The 19064-nt window shown below is 37.4% G+C and overlaps 3 protein-coding genes across 3 annotated transcripts; all 3 read right to left on the reverse strand.

The window, feature by feature from the left end:
* Nucleotides 1-1652: 1652 nt before the first annotated feature.
* LOC113052162 (probable G-protein coupled receptor 132) lies at nucleotides 1653-6669 on the reverse strand. The gene is made up of 4 exons (XM_026216525.1): nucleotides 6466-6669; nucleotides 6217-6340; nucleotides 5074-5656; nucleotides 1653-3865 (listed from the first exon to the last, which is right to left on the reverse strand). Exons 2-4 carry the CDS (start codon nucleotides 6275-6277, stop codon nucleotides 3457-3459), a joined length of 1053 nt encoding a protein of 350 aa, XP_026072310.1. The 5' UTR covers nucleotides 6278-6340; nucleotides 6466-6669; the 3' UTR covers nucleotides 1653-3456.
* Nucleotides 6670-7194: 525 nt separating this feature from the next.
* On the reverse strand, nucleotides 7195-9948 carry ugt5g1 (UDP glucuronosyltransferase 5 family, polypeptide G1). Its single transcript, XM_026216526.1, has 2 exons — nucleotides 9694-9948; nucleotides 7195-9511 (listed from the first exon to the last, which is right to left on the reverse strand). Exon 2 carries the CDS (start codon nucleotides 9498-9500, stop codon nucleotides 7926-7928), a length of 1575 nt encoding a protein of 524 aa, XP_026072311.1. The 5' UTR covers nucleotides 9501-9511; nucleotides 9694-9948; the 3' UTR covers nucleotides 7195-7925.
* A 6524-nt stretch (nucleotides 9949-16472) lies between these two features.
* On the reverse strand, nucleotides 16473-17871 carry LOC113052166 (cornifelin homolog B). Its single transcript, XM_026216529.1, has 4 exons — nucleotides 17764-17871; nucleotides 17485-17614; nucleotides 17107-17261; nucleotides 16473-16881 (listed from the first exon to the last, which is right to left on the reverse strand). The coding sequence occupies exons 2-4, from the start codon at nucleotides 17585-17587 to the stop codon at nucleotides 16759-16761; spliced, it is 381 nt and encodes a 126-aa protein (XP_026072314.1). The 5' UTR covers nucleotides 17588-17614; nucleotides 17764-17871; the 3' UTR covers nucleotides 16473-16758.
* Between the last annotated feature and the right edge of the window lie 1193 nt (nucleotides 17872-19064).

The raw sequence follows: 19064 nt of genomic DNA on the forward strand, positions 1-19064 counted from the left end.
TACCTTATGGCAACAATCGAATTCCATGGAATATGTAATCGAACACCATGGAATAACCACTGATATAATCCCACAATATTTTTGTGTAATAGATGCTGGATCCTGAAATCTCACAGCTTCATGACTGGCGTTCAAATGTATTTTTTTGCTATGACATTTTCTCTGGACTGATATCTGATATAAAATAAAACAAAGGTACCATTAAGGTTACATAGGCACAAAAAATTAATACAAAAAATGTCTACAGGATATTAGGATGCTTAACAACAGTTGTGGAAGGTGTAAACTGCTCCAGGGTGTCGGCTGATTTGATGTTACTGATGCGTAAGAAATGAAACGCCAAGCAGTTTGACCAATTGAAAGGGTGAGGAACTCAGGAGGGGGTTAAAGGCATGAGGCAGCTGAAGACAGCAGATGTTGAAGGACATGTGTCATACATCAGAGGATGTCAGGACGTCTGAGCAGATCCAAGCAACTGCATTTTTTAAGGGTTTCATCATATAAAGCGAATAGAAGATACTGTTTTATAAGAAATGTGGCACATGATCCTTCAGGAAATCAGTCTAATATGTTGATTTGGTGCTTAAGAAAAATTTCTTATTAATGTCGAAAACAGTTAAAAAACAGGAAATGAACAGGCTATTTTTATTTAACATTGATGCATTAAATTGATCAAAAGGGACAGTAAAGACATGATAATGTTAGAAAAGATTTCTATTTTTAAATAAATTCTGCTCTTTTGAACTTTTGAACTGAAATTGTTTTGAAATTGTTATAATAATATTTCATAATACAACGATTTTACTTTATTTTTATCAAATAAATGCACATTTCTTACCATAAGATGCTTCATATCATTTTTCAAAAGTAATACAACAACAACAACAACAACAACAGCAAAAAATTAAAGATCTTTTAAAGATGGTTTATAAACAGGAGGTTGGTGACAGAATTTTCCCACTGAGGTAGAAGTCAGTCATAAGTGACATTTTACCACCAACAGAGGGTAATGTAGCACCACAATGTCCGTATGTCTGCTCAAATTGAATAGCATCTTTTATCCACAGAGCAGCAGTATTGGGTGCATCTATGAATTAAGGAGCTCTGGATTGTTAACGCAACGGTTGTCAATATGGTCTGGCAGTTATGTAGCTGTGAAAATTAGGTGTCTCTTTTATTATAAATTATAGTGCATGCTTTACAGTTGCTCAGTGCTATTGTACTTATTAATTTGTTTACATTTGAGAGCTCATTCAAATGCAGACATTGATTTTGAAATCTGTCATCTTTCCATATGTTCCACATCCAGGTTCTGATGTTCTGATCCAGGTTCTTATTTGGGCTGTAAATGGCATGATACTCATTCTGGAGGCACAGAAAGCTTACGTCATTCTCAGATTGTTAGATAGCAACAAAGGAACACACATACTCTCAAACCTTTCAATATGTGCATTTCACATACTTTATATGCACTTACGCCCCTAATGTGAGCTTTCATTTTCAGCCTGATAAATGAACCAGAAGCTATATCAAACACTTTTTTTTTTTTACTAACGATTTCACTCTTAGTCTTACAACAAACGATTACAAAATTTAAAAAAAGGAAAAAAGTTTAGGAAATAATAGGAAAATAATGCAGCGCATTACTGTTTATCAGTGTTTATTGTTGCATAATCACAAATGTTTTACATTATATTTTAAAAAAAGAGTAGGTGGTATGTAATGCAGTACTTTATTATTCTATTCTGAACAGCCATTTTCTTGCGAAGGTGAACATATTGATATACATTTCAGCCATCTAATGTAAAGGCACCAAAAGCAAGCACATGCAGTCTCATTCTAGGCATGTACAGTAGGTTCTTTCATTTTAGCAGTGCAGAATCTGATCTGACAGCACATGTATGCATTGGCCTGTCTTTAGTTATGTCCTCCAGTAGGTGTCAGACCTGATTTTGAAATCCTTAAAACAATTAAGAAGAGCTTGACCTTTGCTCTGGTTTCTGACTTGCTGTGATCCAGGATCTTTGGTTTCTAAAGCAGCTTTTTCTATAATCCGGAACCAGTTCTATTTGCTTATTTCTTCAGTTTTATACCAATCTTGTGTTTCTGTTAAAACAACAGGGTATAGCAGATTTTACAGATGTTGGACACAAAACTGCCATTCAAAAATTTGGGGTCAATTTATTTTATTTTTATTAATTTTTTGAAAGCAAGTATTTAATACCTTTTGTTAATCAAGGATATATGAAACCGTTCAACAGCTTGGAAGCCAGTTTTTACTACTGAGTTAAAAAAAATCTTTTTATGTCACAATTCAGACTTCTTTTTTTCAGATTTCATAAATGAAAATAGTCAGAAATGCAAGATAAAACACAGCCTTACCTTCTCACAATTCTGAGTTTATATCTCGCAATTCTGATTTTGTTTCCTTCAGAATTCTGAGTTTATATCTTGCAGCCCTGTTTTGTTTCATCCATGGAATAAAACAATTAAAAGGTAATTGCAATTTTTAATCTCACAATTCTGAGTTTTGTTTTTGCAAATTTATATCTCACAATTGAGACTTTCTTCCTCAGAATTTCTCTCGCCGTTCTGAGAAAAAAGTCTGAACTGGGAGATGTTAACTCAGAACTGTGAGAAAGAAAAAAAAATGAATTGTGAGATAAAAAGTTGCTATTATCTGTTTTTTTATCCCATGGTGGAAACAAGCTTCCAAAGTAAAGACTTTTACATGGTTACAATAGATTTCTATTTCAAATAGATGCTAGATGCTGTTCTTTTAAACTTTATATTCATCAAAGAGTCCTGAAAACAAAGTATCACCGTTTCCACAAAAATATTAAGCAGCACAACCGTTTTCACCATTGCTAGTAATAAGAAGTGTTACTTGAGCACCAAATCAGCATATTAGAATGATTTCTGAAGGATCACGTGACACTGAAGACTGGAGTAATGACAAATTCAGCTTCACCACCACAAAAATAAATTACATTTTAAAATGTATTAAAACAGACAACATTTATTTGTTATATCATTTTACACTATTTGTGTTTTACACTATTTTTGAGCAAATAAATGCAACCTTGGTCAGCATAAGAGACTTCTTGAAAAAAACAACCCCAAACTTTTGAACGGCAGTGTAATTATACCTGACTTCAGCACAGACATATTAATAATAAAGTATTTTAAGCAATACAGAGAATGCATTGGAAACTCCTCAGGCTGTATGGGAAACATTTGCCAGAAGAGGCTGAAGGTGTAGCGCTGACACGTGTGATTCAACGATGACGTGCCACCTCCTCATACCAGCCGTGTCTTAATGACATCACTGGGGTTGTCACATTGGCGACAGCTAACTTGTTAAATCTCAGCCTGATAAGCCATTTTCACGTCATGTGTGAAAAACTTTCAGCACGTGTCTTACAAAGACTCTGATTAGCATCTGTACGAGGCCGGCTAAACATCTGCACTGCGGTTCAGACAACTTCTGGGAAAAGATGGTACTCGTGATCCCTCGTGCACCCTATGACCCCGACAAGGGCAGAAAAGGGATTTGCGGAGCTCTTGGCGAGCATCGTTGCAAAGAAAGATGTAGAAAAGAGGGTCTAGAAGAGTATTGAGACTGGTGAGCCCATAGCAGATCCTATAGTAAAGGTAGAGAGAAACTTCCACCAAACACTGGTCTTTTTCACTTTCCGTGAGAAGCAGGGTAACAAATCTGTAGCCGACCACCAGATGATAGGGACCAAAAATGACAATGAAGATGACCGTGATGACAACCAGGGTTGCGACGATCTTGCGGCATTCGTGATCCATGACAGACGGGGAGTTCCGCAGAGTCAGGCCGATTCGGCCAGAGGTGTACCTGAATGTCAAATAAGAGGAAAGCAAGGCCAAAAGGTTATGAATGATACATTGATGATTGTTTCTACAGTAACATTCCTTTAAAGAGACAGAGGTATCTGTGTTTGTCATCTGTGCAGTGGCATTTTGATGGCATGCTAATTCATTCCTAGGCCTGTGTACTGAGACAGCATGTTTCTAACATGCCCAAATACGGGTTGGTAAAAGGTTTTTGTAAGTTAACAATGCAGGTGGATTCAGCGACAAACAAGACATGTGCCAAGTTCTTGTACTCGGATGTACTCATACTCTTATTCTTAGGTTTCATAGGGTTTTAAAAACCTTTTATACCTTTTATATTTGAGAGAGAATTAATGCCACGTATACAAATATATAACAAATACATAAGTAAAAAGTAAAAGGATATTCTTGACCCCCGGTATTCATACTTTTCTTATTTTTAAAACAGTCTTTAAATGTTCTATTTTCAAAGGAAAAGCAAGGCAAATTTATTTATATAGCTCATTTCATACACAATTGTAAAAGGTTTTTTATTTAAAAAAACATAAAAAATAAGCATAAAATAGCCATAAAAGGTGATTAAGAAATAAAATTAACAATAGAAAAGTATATAAAAAAATCAAGTGTGATTTTTTTTTTATATCATGAATTATTGATACATACTGTATCGCTGCATTTTTAAGTCATACTACATGGTATTTTACTATCTGAACTAACTCTATCTGTTCATAAACTGATCTAAAGTAAATTATCTTATTTTAAGAGATGTACTGACCTTGACACACAGGGTCAGCAGAGGCCCTCTCAGTGACATCATTTCACGTCTTATGCATATTGGTTGCGCCACATTGATTTGGCTGATCATTAATTTTATTTGTAAATATTCATATTATGAATACATTTCTAAGAAATACTAAACAAATAAACAATGTGATCTAGGGAATTTCATTCCTTTAACGGTGATATATTTTTTGCATTATGAGATGAGTACAGTTTCATCACCCTGACATTGACCTTATGACCTCCTCCCTAAAAGTATAAATGAATTTTATTCAGAAGTTAAAAACATGATCATTGAAGAACAAATGTAATGCACATGTTAACATAATTTTAAATGTGTTTTTAAATTAATTATTAGATGTGGACTAAAAAGAACATAATTTTTTTGTCCCAGGCACACTCACATGAATGTAAATGCATTTCACTTACCCTAGTATAGAGCAGGGCATTAGAAACCCTAAAGCAACTGTGGCGATTTTAAAGTAAGCAAATCTGGTGCTCACAGGGTACTGCTCCAGACACCGCTCTCTCTGGGGCTCGAACACAGATGGGTAGAGACCAGTCAGGCAGAAAAGAAATATCAAAGTCCACACTACCATACCGGAAAATGCTGCCACCCACACTTTCCGTACACCGCGGCTGCTGAGAGGGTACACGATTGCTAGAAAGCGGTCCAGTGCGATGAGGCAAAGAAAAATTACACTGGCATAGAGGTTGACGTAAAAAACATAGCCCACTAGCTGGCAGGTCACAGACCCGTAAGGCCAGTGGTGGTCTCCCTGCAGGTAGAGGATCCACAGTGGCAAGGTGAGTAGCTGGAGAAGATCTGAAAGCAGTAAGTTTAGGATATAGACCAGCTGGCAGCCGCCTCCGCCAGACCGGCCCAGCTGATACAGTCCCCAGAGGGAGAGCAGGTTAGCTGGGAGTCCAACAGAGAAGGCAAGGCTGTAGATGTAGGTCAGAACTACTCTGTCATTTGCCAGAGGGATTTGGCAGCTCCCATTGGTCAGGTCTGTGGAATTAAAAAAAAATTTTTTTTTAAGAGTATAGGTTTACAATAGAGTTTGCACAATATAACGGTACCATACTGGAAGATATTAGACATTATTTTTATGTAAGTTGGTATGAATCAGTATTGGACAGCTGCTGAAAATTCAGCTTTGCCATCACAGGAATAAATTAAATACTAAATTAAAAACAAATATATATATTTAAAATATGCATTTAAAATTGTTATAATATTGGATTTATAAGTTTTATTAATTTTAGTTTTTACTATATATTTTTAATCAAATAAATGCAATTAAAAGATGTTTTATTTGAAAAAAAAAATCTTACACAAGTCTTTTGAACAGTAGTGTATAATTTTGAATGTCGTAATGTTTAAATTCATTTTACATGATTGACTTTAGTGTTTTATTTTGAATATTTTTAATTAATTCAGACAAAACAGTACCATATTTTAATATGTTATTATCATAACATAAAAAAATCACTAATCAACATCAGACAATTTTAATATTGTACATCTCTAGTTGTTTTAAATATATTATGCAGAGGAATGTAACTTACTCAGATGCATGGTTTTATGGTTATGACTTGTCCATGACATTTGAACCTTCAAAATATTCATTATACATGTTAAAACAGACCACTCCTCAGTTTCTCCAGTCACCTCTGACAATGGTTAAACAACCTGAGCAGAACACATAAATGTCACACAATACTGTTCCATTATGAAATTTATGTCTGTCATTAGACAACACACAACAATGAACAGACAACAAACTGTGCTTATATTAAAAATACAAACATTCTCACCTCTGTCTGGTCTGGAGAGCGTCATCTGCATGTCCAGCTCCACCACATGTGCATAAACCCGTGCATGCATGCATTAGAGTGCAAGTTCTGCCGTGTTCAACCATGGGCTTGTCTGGCTTTTTGATCATTTCCCCCAGCAGGAAGCCACTTCTACTGCTTTTGAGCAGCAACATCCTGAAGCCTTTCTCCTTCAGAACAAAAACACCCTCCTGCCTGCTGGCTATTATGTGAGGCAAAGATATGAGAGAGTCCAGGCTGTTCTTTCAGACGGAAGGGCCACTGAGAGACAAGCTGTAACACCCTTATAGTTGTTTCCATGTCCCCTGTGACACCCCTCTACCCCGGGTTCCCCTGCTCTAGCTTATTGGCCTGCTCTGGAACACTGTTTTGAATTGTGTATCTTAACAATGTAAAAGCAAAGTTCCCTAACAATAGAAGTTTTAAATGCCATTTAACATTTAGTAATTCTGTTTTTGTGATGCACACCTTGTATGCTGTTAAACTGATTAAAATATCATATGAACATATTAGTTATATAAAATATGAATATTATTAAAATATATACATTTTTAAAAATGTTGTAAAGTGTGTTAGGAATGCCACTGATTCCAAACAATAGAGGCTTTTATTCTACATGTGAACATGTGGTAAATTAATGAAATCAGGAAAGAATTCATGACCTGAGATAAGAAAGAGCAGGAAGTGGATTAGAACTGAAACAAGCAAAGAAGTTGCCAATTGAACCTTTAATGATGATTTAAAACACATTCACACTGGGAGAGGGAACAATATCAAGGCCAACATGGAAATACGTGTCGTTGGCTTCCTTATAGTCGCTAGATTATTTTGATTAAAGAACATATAACATGTTAAGGATTTGGTGAATAAACCACAAAATGAATAGGATAAAGTTTGTAAGAATTTGATGCACAAAAAATTACAAAGATATAGTTATTTTATAGCTATAGCTATAGCTATAGTTCATTATTCAAGTTACATTAGTTTGAGTAGTCATGACAATAACTGTAAAGTATAAAGATAATCCTAAAGTATTGTTTAATGATATTCTGGCATTGCATTTACAATGTACATATTGCCAGATCAGGTTTTTGTACAGACTACAGGTGTTGTTGTTTTTTTTGCAAACACTGTTTGTCATAGTAACAAACAAACTAAGGTTCACCATGCGGGAGACTTTCTATTTACATGCTACATTTATGCATTTGGCATACACTATTATAAGAAGCAAATCACATTGCATTCAAAGGTATACATTCGATCAGTGCCATATTTTCCCGGTAATCAAACCCATGACCTTTATATTCCTAGCACTATGCTAGAGGACTTACAGTTGGATAGGCAAAAAAAATTAAATTAAATAAAAAAAACACTGAACTGAAATCTGGCTGCTGCATTTAATTCAGTGTTTCATCAGCTTTTCAAAAGAACATATCAAATGTTCATTTCACCTTCCTCTTTTTGATTGACTTCCTGCAACACAAAAGCTTGCAGACATATGCTAAGGTCAAAAGAGCAATCACAGCGAACGTCAGTAGAAAGGCCAACACATCTATGTTGTGGTATGAGTACCAAGGCAAGTTATTCCCCTCTGAGAGAAGGTGAGCTGCTCCTTTGTGTCTAATAACGTACTCAATCCAAAAAGTGGCGCTATCGAGAGGAGACAAGGGTCGATCGCGATGCAGCGCCGACAGTTTGCGGATGCTGCTCCGGTACAGTGGGTTCTCAAGGACGTCTTTGAGGGCTTCAAGGAACTCATGCAAGGTGAGCGTTGCGACTTGAAGCACTCGAGCCGCACCTCGAACCTGCAGTCGCAGAACATTATCAAACTGGTCAAAGAGGAGTGGCAAAGCTAAGATGGGGACTCCATGGTAAATAGCTTCATAGATACCATTGGTGCCTCCATGAGATACAAACACACAAGTCTTTGGATGCCCCAGGAGATCATTCTGTGGAAACCACTCTAGGAGTAAAGTGTTGTTTCCCAGGGTCGAAGGTCGTTCCCCATGGTACCTCCACAAGACTTTCTGAGGGATCTCAGCAAAGGCTGTAGCAATGGCCTCTGTGATTGCTGTAGGAAGAGCACCGACTGCTGCTCCCAAGGACATGATGACTACTCCATGCTCCCCAGAGCTCTGCATGAACTCTTCCAGCTCCGCAGGAAGTACTTGAGCCGGCTGACATTGAAAGCCACCCATGTAGACCACGTTAGGCATGGTGGGGCGTGGAAACTCAAAAACAAAGTCCATTCTCATCAACCAAATGTCAGCAGATTGTTGCATTGTCAGAAGATCAGTGCCGGGTGGGTAGTGACGCTCAAGCAGCTCTCTGTAAATGGGCACGATGATGTATCGCTCCTGAAGGAGGCTGAACAGATACCGTATAAAGTTTTCCGTCCGCTGTAGGAAGTTCATTTGGTCAGGGAGCAATGAATTGTACATTGGGACATGAGATGAAGGTGAGGGTGCAATTTGCATGTGAGCATCCCCTGCATTTAGCCAACGTACATTGTAAACCATGGGAAGGTGGAGGAAATTGGCTAACAGGACACCAGCTGGGAACGCAGGATCTGTTAGCAGCAGGTCAAACTTAGCTTCTCGCAAGCGTTCAACGAGCGCTGCATCGTCCAAAACGGCAGAAACCATTCGAAGCGCTCCATTGTGAAACACCTTTAGCATGTTGGCGGTATCTTTCTGCTGTTCCAAAAAATGAAAAAAGAATGACATCCTCTGTAGTGCTAGCGACCTCTCCATCAACATCTTAAAGTAGTCAGGGCTAACATCTCCAGTCTCCATTTGGTTGACTGTGATGGTGCTGTAGAGGGAAGAATTCTCTTGGATATACCAACTTTTAGATGAACGCACCACAGTAAGGCTATGGCTGTGGCTGTGGAGTTTTCTCAAAATGACTTTCATGTTCAGCCAGTGGCTGCCGTCCTCAGGCCACACCAGGATATTTCCTCCATGACAGCAGCAGATTACAAAGAGTACACAAGTCAGTGAAGATATTTGTTTCATCTTTCAGAAAGCTGAAAAAAAAAACACAAAGAGTGCAGAGAAAGTACAAGATGTTTACAATAATACAGCTACAGCATTTTATGCCATTAGAAATATTTAGACATTTCCCATATTCACATTCACATCTCACAACTGGAATTACATGTTTGCTTTTAAAGATAATAATTACTTTGAAAGCTGGAACAAATCATACCTGTGACCCTGTGCAGAGTGATAATCTCCAGATCTTGAGGTCACAAGAAAAAAATGCTCTGGATTTCTTAAGTGTTCAGTACAAGATATGTGTCTCATCCTTAATGGCCGAGTCCTTGCTTGTGAGGAACTTCTCCTTTTCTTTTTCGCTCTTAAATCCCACGTCCCCTCCTGCTCCTCTCATTGGCTTTCTCTCTCCATCTGTCTGCCCTGCTCTGTGGATTTGCAGCACAAACACCCGCGTTCAGCACAATAGATGTCCTCAAACACCCCATTAATCCTTAACAAAAAACAAAAAACAAAAAACAGACGCCTTCAGGAGGCTTTTCAACAAGCTATATCATGCCATGTGCCTATAGATAAAGGAATAAACATTTAAGACATTATGTAAAACCTTATGAAAACATCATATTTTTGGCACATGAGTACTGATCTTTGTTTTCGAGGCTTTAGCAGTATACATGGTGAATTAAAACATTCAGAAAGTTTCATTTTACATTTTATATAACTCTGATTCTGTCGATGCTCCAGTTTTGTGGATCAAACAGATTTTCTAAATTTATACAGATGCATTCAACACAGATATGATCATATTCAGCCACAATGTATCAGACATGGTAAAACAGGCAAAAGGCTGTCTACTTTTTAACCTGAGATCTAATTTGGCCTGTGTTTATAGATTTGGTTAAGCTTTCAACTGGAGGGAAGAATATGATATTTCTCTATTTTCCTTAATTTGAGTCAAAGTGAATTTCTGAACTGAATTACAAGGCAAAACTGGGGCACAGCAAAAGAAAGTCTTCAGAGAGGGCTATCAACAATCAGCTCACACAAGGTTCTGTTTGCCAGAAAACAGCTTGGATTTGTGCCTCTTGGACTGAAATGCATTTATTCATTTAATTTGGACATTCTAAAGGTCTCCATTCTGTTCTTTTCTGTTCTGTTCACAGAGCTCGTACTATTCATTTAATGCATTTATTACATTAAATTCATTTTATCTAAAATGGTCATTTACACCATTACCACTGATGTAAATACTGAGCTTATGACTGCAACCAACACCATCATATTATTATTATTATTCTTTTATCAAAACATTAAAAAAAAAATAATAATACACTGTATTGCAGAAAAGCTTAATCAGTCAAACAATCTTGCAGTACTTGTTTGGAAAACTGGTTCAACTACTACCAAAAAAATCCACATTCTCTCTCTCTGCAAAGATCCAGTTGTAAAGAAATTTACAGAAAGAAAAAAACACAACTAAAAAAACCTGCTGTAACATTCAACAGAACTGTTTCCACATCCAGACTATGATAATCCACCAAAGTTCAGCTTTTGTTCTGGCAGCTTCCAGGAAGTGGACTGAACTATATAAAGCCAATCAGAATTGTGAGCATACACGTTGCTGCATCCTGAGGAAACATCAAATTACTTAACACTGTGAAAAAACCATTTAGCTTTTGTTGTTTTCCAGCAAAATAACTGAACATCCTTAAATCAAGACATATCTACCTGATATCTGTGTACATTCTGAGAATATTTTTTTAACTTTATTATGACAGTTTCATCTTGTTTTTAGCATTAACAATCACTAAACATCTGTGATTTGACTTTAAACGTTAATAAATGGAAACAAACTTCCACATAATAATACAGCCAGTCTAAAAATCTTGAGATGAGTTTTCATACTTTTTGGTCTTCATATTTTTTACTACACTTTGCTATCGGCAGGCTGTTTTTATTATAAACACTGTGATCAAAATGTTTTAAAATTATCTTAAATTATTATTTTTTTCCCAAAACCTTTTGTGCTGAAAGCTGAGATTTTGCAGTGTTAAGATGGCTGATCAGAACCCTTTGTTTACCTGCAGTGGTTTACTAACTGTTCAAATTTGACTGTTATTTTTTGACACTCAGAGGAGAAAGGAATTAGGATTTTATATAATGTTTAAAACAACTGGGTACAATTTTAAATAAAGATTACCTTAACATTTTATCTTCAAGCTTATTTTCAGAACCATTGTAGCAAGAAGATATCAACAAATGTCTTCAACTTAGACACATGAAGAAGTCTTAAACAACCCAACAAGCAAACAAACTGCAAAATCCTCTAATTAAGACACAAAATAAATAACTTGTAGATGAATTATCTTGGAAAGATCTCAAGCATTCAGCTTTGTTTGCTATGGTGAGAAGTTTAAAAGAGGAGACAAGCTGCCAGTTGTAACAAAGGCAGGTGTAATTGGTGACTTTGACTTCAGGCTATGACTCACCGCATTGACTTTATCACAAAGCCACAGCTTCCTCCTTCCTCTGATACTTTCTATAGTTCATATTACCGAGAACAAAAACATGCTGCCTCTGGGAATACTAATGTTATATTTGGAGTTCACTGTGAATTGAACCTTAATGATTTATCATATTTTGCAAACTTCTATGGGTACCGCCTAGTCCTGACCAAATTTGCTGAAATGAATAGGAATATGTGTGTAGCTGTACATATTATTATGTATTTAAGTAAATTATGATATATGGTAAACTGTTGGAGTCAATGTCCACTCCAACTCCAACAATATGAAAAAAAAATAATAATAACTTCCTCCACCTTCCACAGTGAATTAATCTGATGAGATCATCAGTTAACCCACTGTTGTTGTTACCTGGGTTGTCACAACAGGTTGTAGTGCAGAAACCACCACTGAGGGAATGGCTATAACCACAGTCTGAGCATTAACCACCATGTGAATTGTACGTCATCTTTTTAATTCCCTCGCTATTTGGCACCAGGAGAAAATCATAGTTGTTCAGACAAGTTTAATTATGTTTAGTCTTGTTGTTCTGAGAAAACAGCTCAAGTAATTTGATTAGTTACAATATATTACAATATTTTAAGAGTACATTTTTTACATAAATATAGCTACTTAACATTTTACATATGGTCCTTACAACGAGAATGAAAGAACTTGTTATACTACTATGTGGTGGTTGTGTAATAATAAAAACATATAGTACTACATTTAATTTGCTCTCTGATCATTCTACATTGAATACATGTTGTCTCACCCTGCTATTAAACAGCCTATTAGAAAAAAAAAACAGAAAAAAAATATGAAACACAAAACAATTCATTAAACTCCACAAATGTAAAAGGTAACAAAATAATCACATGGTCAGCTAGGCTGAGAACATTCAATCTTTACAATTCACCTTTAGGTAAAACAGTGCCACTACAGAAACCTCCTAATGTATGTAATTAGACTGTCCTCTTCACTACTGTACTTAAATATTTGTACAATAGCTTACCCTTTAGAAATGAGGTTCCGTGGTGGTGGTACAGAATATACCATGCTAGAATATACCGAATTTCCAGCGCCTTGACTACAGAAGTCATATTTTACTCATCATTATCAGGCAGGAGCAGAGTTAATGCAAATTAAACGAAGAAATTGAAATGGCGGAGTCTCCAGCTCCATCACATACAGAATTAGTTGAAGTTTGATTAATTTCAATGAAATTATGTGTTATCATACAACGGCCATACCAGTGCTTTTAAATAAGGAGAGTATAATGGTGATTATGTCCTAAAAGACATGATGAACAATATCATAACAATGTGATAAGCTGACAGGGACAGAATTTAATTAGTGGTACATCAATTCAGGGGTTTATAAGACCAAGCTAAAACCACTCAGGTGGCTTGGATCATAACTAAGGCTGTAGGGGGTGCCCTGCTCGCATTGACAGCATATATGAGGCAAGCGATGACACATCTAGGTTATAAAACCTTGCGAAAGTGCTGGGTGATGACCAGCCTGCCGCCATGCAAATGTACTGAATAAATATGCCATTTGCCCTGCCCCATGAGGACGCGAGTCAATGGGTTAAGTGAGCCCTATCCCCTTTAGGACATTTCATGCCCTTAGAGCCATAAGCCAAAGCAATTGCGTTGACGATCCAGTGTGACAGTCTTTGCTTGGGCAAAGGTAGGCCTTTTGTGCGCCCTCCAAAGCATACAACCAGCTGCTCCGAGAGCCTAAACTGTCTAGAGAGCTCGGTATAAATGCACACCGCACATACATGGAACAGCAAAACTGTATTTAAGTGGCTTCACCCTGGCCAATGTTTTGGCCAGTGTTTTGGGGCGGAAAGCAGATAGTGTTATGACCTGTGTTTTAAAAGTAGTCAAAACACTTTAGGCAGATAACCCTTCCTAGGATTTAAGTTAAGTTTGCAATCACCTGTATTGACAAGTCGACAATTGTAAGTACCTGTATTTCCCCAGCTTGCTTAACAGAAGCCAGCAATATGGGCTGGAACTGCCCTTTTTTTCTTTTTTGCTCTTGAAGGTAGGCAAGAATTATTGGTATTGGGTAGTTGAATAGGTCTTCACCCTACGACCCGTGAGAAGATTTGTTTCAGTGTAATTATTCTGAACAAACTCTTCAAAAGTGCGCAATTCAGTGGTATGAGGTCCAAGATTTTACAGAGTCCGCTGTCTTACTTGGGTACCAGAAAATAGCAACTGAATCCGCTCTCGCGGTCTGCTTGGGGCATTGTCTCTACAGCACAATTTGCGAAGATGTTGTGTATTTCCTCTCGTGTAATGGAGACATTCCGCTCCTGTACTGTGGACATGAACACACTGTTGAAACCGGGCATCGTTCGGAAAAACTGAAGTTTGTAGCCATTCATTATTGATTTCATAACCCACTGGTACCCCTGGCAGTGCCTGCCATGCTTCTGTGAACTGTGACAGTGGGTTGCACACCGTGAGGGAAAGTTTAATACTTAATACTTCGACTTTATTGCACTGCATAGTGGAACAGTCAAAAACAAACATGACAATTGTTCTCTCCACCTGCATGGTGACACACACAGTCATCTTTGGCGCTGGGAGCAGATTTGCACAGGCATGCTTTGGCAGGAAGTGGCTGTTTCCTTGCTTCAACAAAGCGTCTCTATGAACATGAACGTCCCTACCGCTGCTCCGAAGAGACCTGAGGGATTTATGGTAGCATCAAGAAGGACAATTTTTTCACATTCCTTTAAGTCAGAGTCAGTGTTAAGAGTAAGCCACAGGTGATGATCTAGCAACACAAGATTCTCCATGCCTCAGCCGATCATTCGAGCTGTCATCTTCGTCCCTCTGAGGGCCAGATCCATGGAGCGTTGGAGCTCTTTGAAAACTTCAGTATCTGGCCCGTCCTCATCCAGAGACTTGAGCAGCTTGACCTGATACACCTGGACTATCGCCATCACGTGCAGTGCTGCTTGGCCCACCGTGGAGACGCACACATGACAGATCCGCATCAGAAGGTTTCTGCCGCTGCTCAGAAGAGGCTGCAGAGGAAGTGTGCGGCAGGCCTAGTTGGGCAAGTTCATTGCTTTGGATAATGGCCTCACGGAGCTTGAGAGTCCTGAGGCTCATATCTCCACAGTAGGGGCATTCGCTTGGGGGATCGGATCTGCGTGTGCATGGACCAGGCAGAAGACACACAACATCAGAGAGTTTGACTGGCTCTGCACAGGAGAGGCAATCGCAAGTCATCCTTTGTTCCAAAGCTCACCGGAGCATAGCATGGGAAGAGAAGGCATGTCTGCCGAAGCATGTAAATCATGGTGAGTAGTCTTGTTAATAGGCTTCTTGCTTCTCCTAGAAGGTTGGCTGAAGAAAAAGATTCTGAATGGATGACGCACAAGCTCTGCTTCATAAAGAGTGGGAGCCCCTCATATTTTGCACGCTTGAACGCCATTGGCCAGTTTCACTGCCGTGATTCAATAAGGCTTCAGTAGTATTTGGAGAAAAGGGTAATTCCCATAGCAATGTAGAGTGACCGAATCGAAAGGGAATCTGTACAGTGTTCTGTCTCCATTTCACACAGAAGCCCGCAGTACCATTGACACCAGAGGAGTCTTGCTTTCAGTGAGCCCAAGTCACACTGTTTCTCATCTCTCTGCACTGGCTTCAGGTCACGACTCGCCTCATGTTCAAGACATTGGTACTTGCCTAGAGAACTGCCATGAGGTCTGCAACCTCCTGCCTCTGCGCTCTCCTTTGTGTCTACATCCCCTCCAGGAGCCTGCCGTTTTTAAATGAGCAACAGCTTATGCCCATCGCAGAGAGGCAAAAAATCACTCTCAAGGACGTTTTTTTTTTTCACCTTACCCTGTTGGTGGAATGACCTACTGACATGACGAACTCCATTCGAACAGCCAAACCCCCTTACAATCTTCAAGAAACAACTGAAACTCATCAGACCTTGTATAACGGGCACTTCTTGCGTTTATTGCTATCTTATGATAAATTGCTTGTTGTATTCCTCAACTTTAAGTCACTTTGGATAAAAGCATCTGCCAAATGAATAAATGTATAGGTAAAACACAAAATGCAATTACTTATGTTTTTGCATTCAGCTTTATTGAATGCCCCAACATATTTTTATAATTTCTACATTCAAACATTTACAGGTCTGCAAAAAAAAAAAAAGAAAAAAAAAGAAAAATAAAACATACTAAAGCATATTTTAGTAATATCAAACCTCCAGTGTAACATTTCAATGGCTCAATATTAACAACATTCCAACTCCAGTGAAAATCATATCAAGCAGATATTTTATAAAGATACAGCGTGTGAGACACATAGTGTGAGATACAATGGAAATAATGATAATTTTAAATCTTTAAAAATTAAAACAGATTACAAAAATCTATAATAAAAATAATTAAGAATAAACTAAAAGAGTGACACTAAACATAATCCCAAATCTGCATTTTACAATTTTTTTTTTTTTTTTTTTTTACAAATCTGTGAATCCTCTGTTCAGAATTCCTCACTTCTTGGATTAAAGCTGTACACCAACAATATGTAAAACACACTCCACTACAATTGTCATGTGCTCAGGTCAGCGTTTGTGAGAGGAAGATCAAAAACTGTGATTACAACCACAGAACAAGCAAGTCTTTGATTTTAGCACTGACATGACCGTGTGATCCGATAAGGACAAAGAGCGCTTTAGAGAAAGTACTGTGAAAATGATGAAGGTGAGGAAGATAATGATGATCTTTAGGTCGGCCTGTTGTTGAACAGAGTGATGGGATGGAGTCTTGCCTTCATCTCTCGTCTGATCTGGCACCATGAGCACGGTCCACAGAAGTAAGAGTACACACAGTCATTGCAGATAGAGTCCTGAATGAAAGGAGGAAATGTTAACCATAATGAACCGGAATATAAGATCCTTGACTCTTATAACCTCTTATATTCTGTATTAAGTTTTATTCTGTTGCATTTAAATATAGACTATTGTTATAATGTGACTGAGTTTGATTTATAGCCTCTAATAAGATATAAAAGTCTTGATTGATTCAGCGGTTTTGGCTTTGGTTCTTGTTGTTGTTGTTGTCTTGGCCTTACCGTGATGCCATAGCGTCTGCGTGTGGAAACCCTCATGGAGAGAGTGATTGGGGGAATACAGCCACAGCTGTCCAAGAGAGGGAGACAAAGACATTCTCCGTGGTCTCTGGCTGTGATGCAGGCAAAGCATGGGAAACACCACACAGAGAAACAACCTGCAGAAGTACCAGAAAACCACTGATTAATTATTATTCCACAATAATCAAATCATGAGATTCATTGGAAGGCAACTGTTACAAACATAAATATGAGCGTGACTGAAGAAAAGCGTTTCTACGGCTCTCACAGAATGGGAGCTCATTTTTGAATTTGTTTTATTCTTAAAACTCACCAATCTTACATCCAAACACAGAAATATACAGACACGCATCAACTCACATTCATTGACGTTGTCACATTCACAGATGCTGGTGCTCCACTGGTCTGATGCGGCAGACACTACCAATGGCTTAGGCTGTTGAATCACCATCTTGCTTGCCATGATGAATATCTTTCAGATTCAAGCACCCTGAAACCCAAAAATAAATCTACAATGAAGACTCCAAAGCGCAATTTTAACAACTGGTGTACATAACTTAAAAAGTCAGACACTTCACAATTCAGACACTATGTAACATGAGAAAATGCAATACAGTAAAATACAGTATTTCGTCTTACCTGAGAAAGAGAGGCAAGTTCAGCAAGCGAATGACACCTTGAGAGGAGGATGCTGTCTTTTATTAAGAAGGGGAGGGAGAAAGTCGGGAATGTCTAGACGTAGATTCACATTCATGCACGTAGTGAAGGATGCTTATCAAAGAACAGCTTCCTAGCTGTGTTCTCATCAGACTGGAACACGGTAATAATGAGAAGAATGACAAAAATGCCAGATCAATAGATTTGGAAAAATTGAAGAGAAAAAGACCTTCAGGTACTTTTCCTGTGCAAGTACAGTGACTGTTTGGGTGTTGTGATCTCAATAGTGTCATCTTTTGTAATTAAGAAAGTGCCTGAATTGTACAACAAGGTGAAATTAATGTCACAGATGCAGGACTTTATATGTTGTGGTGAAACTCAGAATACTCCAAAAATCATTGCAACGTAAACAGAATTATTATTTAATAAACAGTACATAACATAATCACGAGGAACATTTTATTGTTCTTGAAGTACTGATTTTATAAAGAGATATCATTAACTGCCAGTTCATTATGTCTTGGTGTTAACATTACTCAGTCTGCTGGTATATACTTCAACGAGACAGTAAATATTATAACATTTGGATAAAAATGATCTGCTAACCTGCAAATTACTAATAACATAAAATAATATTCAGGTTTGGCTTTTTTAAAATTAAATAAAAGTATACATATTAAGATACCTTGTGTCATGTGACATTTGAACATAACAATATATAGTCATTCAAAACTAAAATAAGTCATAAAATAATTTTTACATTTTACAATGAAGTTCCATCTCACTTAACATGAACTAACAAAGAAAATACATCTAAAACATTATTAATCTTAGTTTATGGTAATTTATACATTTACTAATAGATTATTAAAACACAAAGTTCTATTTGTTTATATTATTTAATGGACCTGAGCTATTGGAACAGCTGGAATTTAATTAACCAATGTCAGCAAAGATTAATAAACACTATAACAAATGTATTGCTTATTTATTTTTTTGTTAATATTAGCTCATGCATTAACTAATGGGACCTTATTGTAAAGTTTTGCCAAAACACATATTACTGTCACAGTTTTAGAAAGAAAGAAAAGTGCTCCCTGAGCTTGAATCTTCGAATTTCAATGTTTATTTGAATATATTTTGTTCTTCCTTTTACTGCTTTTGATAAATGTTTAAAATCATAACATTTGTGCCAGTAACATGGAAAAACTCAAGGATGAAACCTTGAGAGGATTCAGGATGTTTGGCCCAATCACACATTTTCAATCACTCACCGACTTTTT

This window comes from Carassius auratus, chromosome 32 (assembly GCF_003368295.1).
Source record: "Carassius auratus strain Wakin chromosome 32, ASM336829v1, whole genome shotgun sequence".
NCBI lineage: Eukaryota > Metazoa > Chordata > Actinopteri > Cypriniformes > Cyprinidae > Carassius > Carassius auratus.